This window comes from Haliaeetus leucocephalus, unplaced genomic scaffold (genome assembly GCF_000737465.1).
Source record: "Haliaeetus leucocephalus isolate CR32 unplaced genomic scaffold, Haliaeetus_leucocephalus-4.0 Scaffold741, whole genome shotgun sequence".
In the NCBI taxonomy this organism is placed as follows: domain Eukaryota; kingdom Metazoa; phylum Chordata; class Aves; order Accipitriformes; family Accipitridae; genus Haliaeetus; species Haliaeetus leucocephalus.
In genome coordinates this window covers 4,488,167-4,488,631 of record NW_010973177.1, presented here as the reverse complement: position 1 = coordinate 4,488,631, position 465 = coordinate 4,488,167, and the positions used below count along the sequence as shown (strand labels likewise).

General features: G+C 60.4%; 1 protein-coding gene across 1 annotated transcript in view; it reads left to right on the top strand.

The window, feature by feature from the left end:
* The first annotated feature begins 30 nt into the window (after positions 1–30).
* NOTO (notochord homeobox) overlaps positions 31–465 on the top strand; it is a 4,795-nt gene continuing 4,360 nt past the window's right edge. Inside the window, exon 1 of the mRNA XM_010580830.1 lies at positions 31–101. Within this exon, the coding sequence (XP_010579132.1) occupies positions 31–101 (71 nt within the window). The remainder of the gene's footprint in view (positions 102–465) is intronic.

Sequence of the window (465 nt, the reverse complement as noted above, 5' to 3'; positions counted from 1 at the left end):
TGGGTGTCCACGGAGCAGGAGAAGGTGTCCATGGGGAAGGAGCGGGTGTTGGTGTGGGTGTCCACAGGAAAGGAGTGGGTGTTGGTGTGGGTGTCCACAGAGTAGGAGAAGGTGTCCATGGTTAAGGAGTGGGTGCCAGTGTGGGTGTCCATGGGAAAGGAGCAGGTGTCAGTGTGGGTGTCCACGGGAAAGGAGTGGGTGTTGGTGCGGGTGTCCACGGTGTAGGAGAAGGTATCTACAGGAAAGGAGTGGGTGTCTGTGGGTGTCCACAGGAAAGGAGCGGGTGTTGGTGCGGGTGTCCACGGAGTAGGAGAAGGTGTCCACGGGAAAGGAGCGGGTGTCAGTGTGGGTGTCTGCGGGGAAGGAGTTTGGGTGTCGGTTCGGGAGTCTGTGAGGAAGGAGCGGGTGTCCGTGTGGGGGTCCATACGGGTGTCCAGGTGGGTGTCAGTGGAGGTGCCAGCAGAG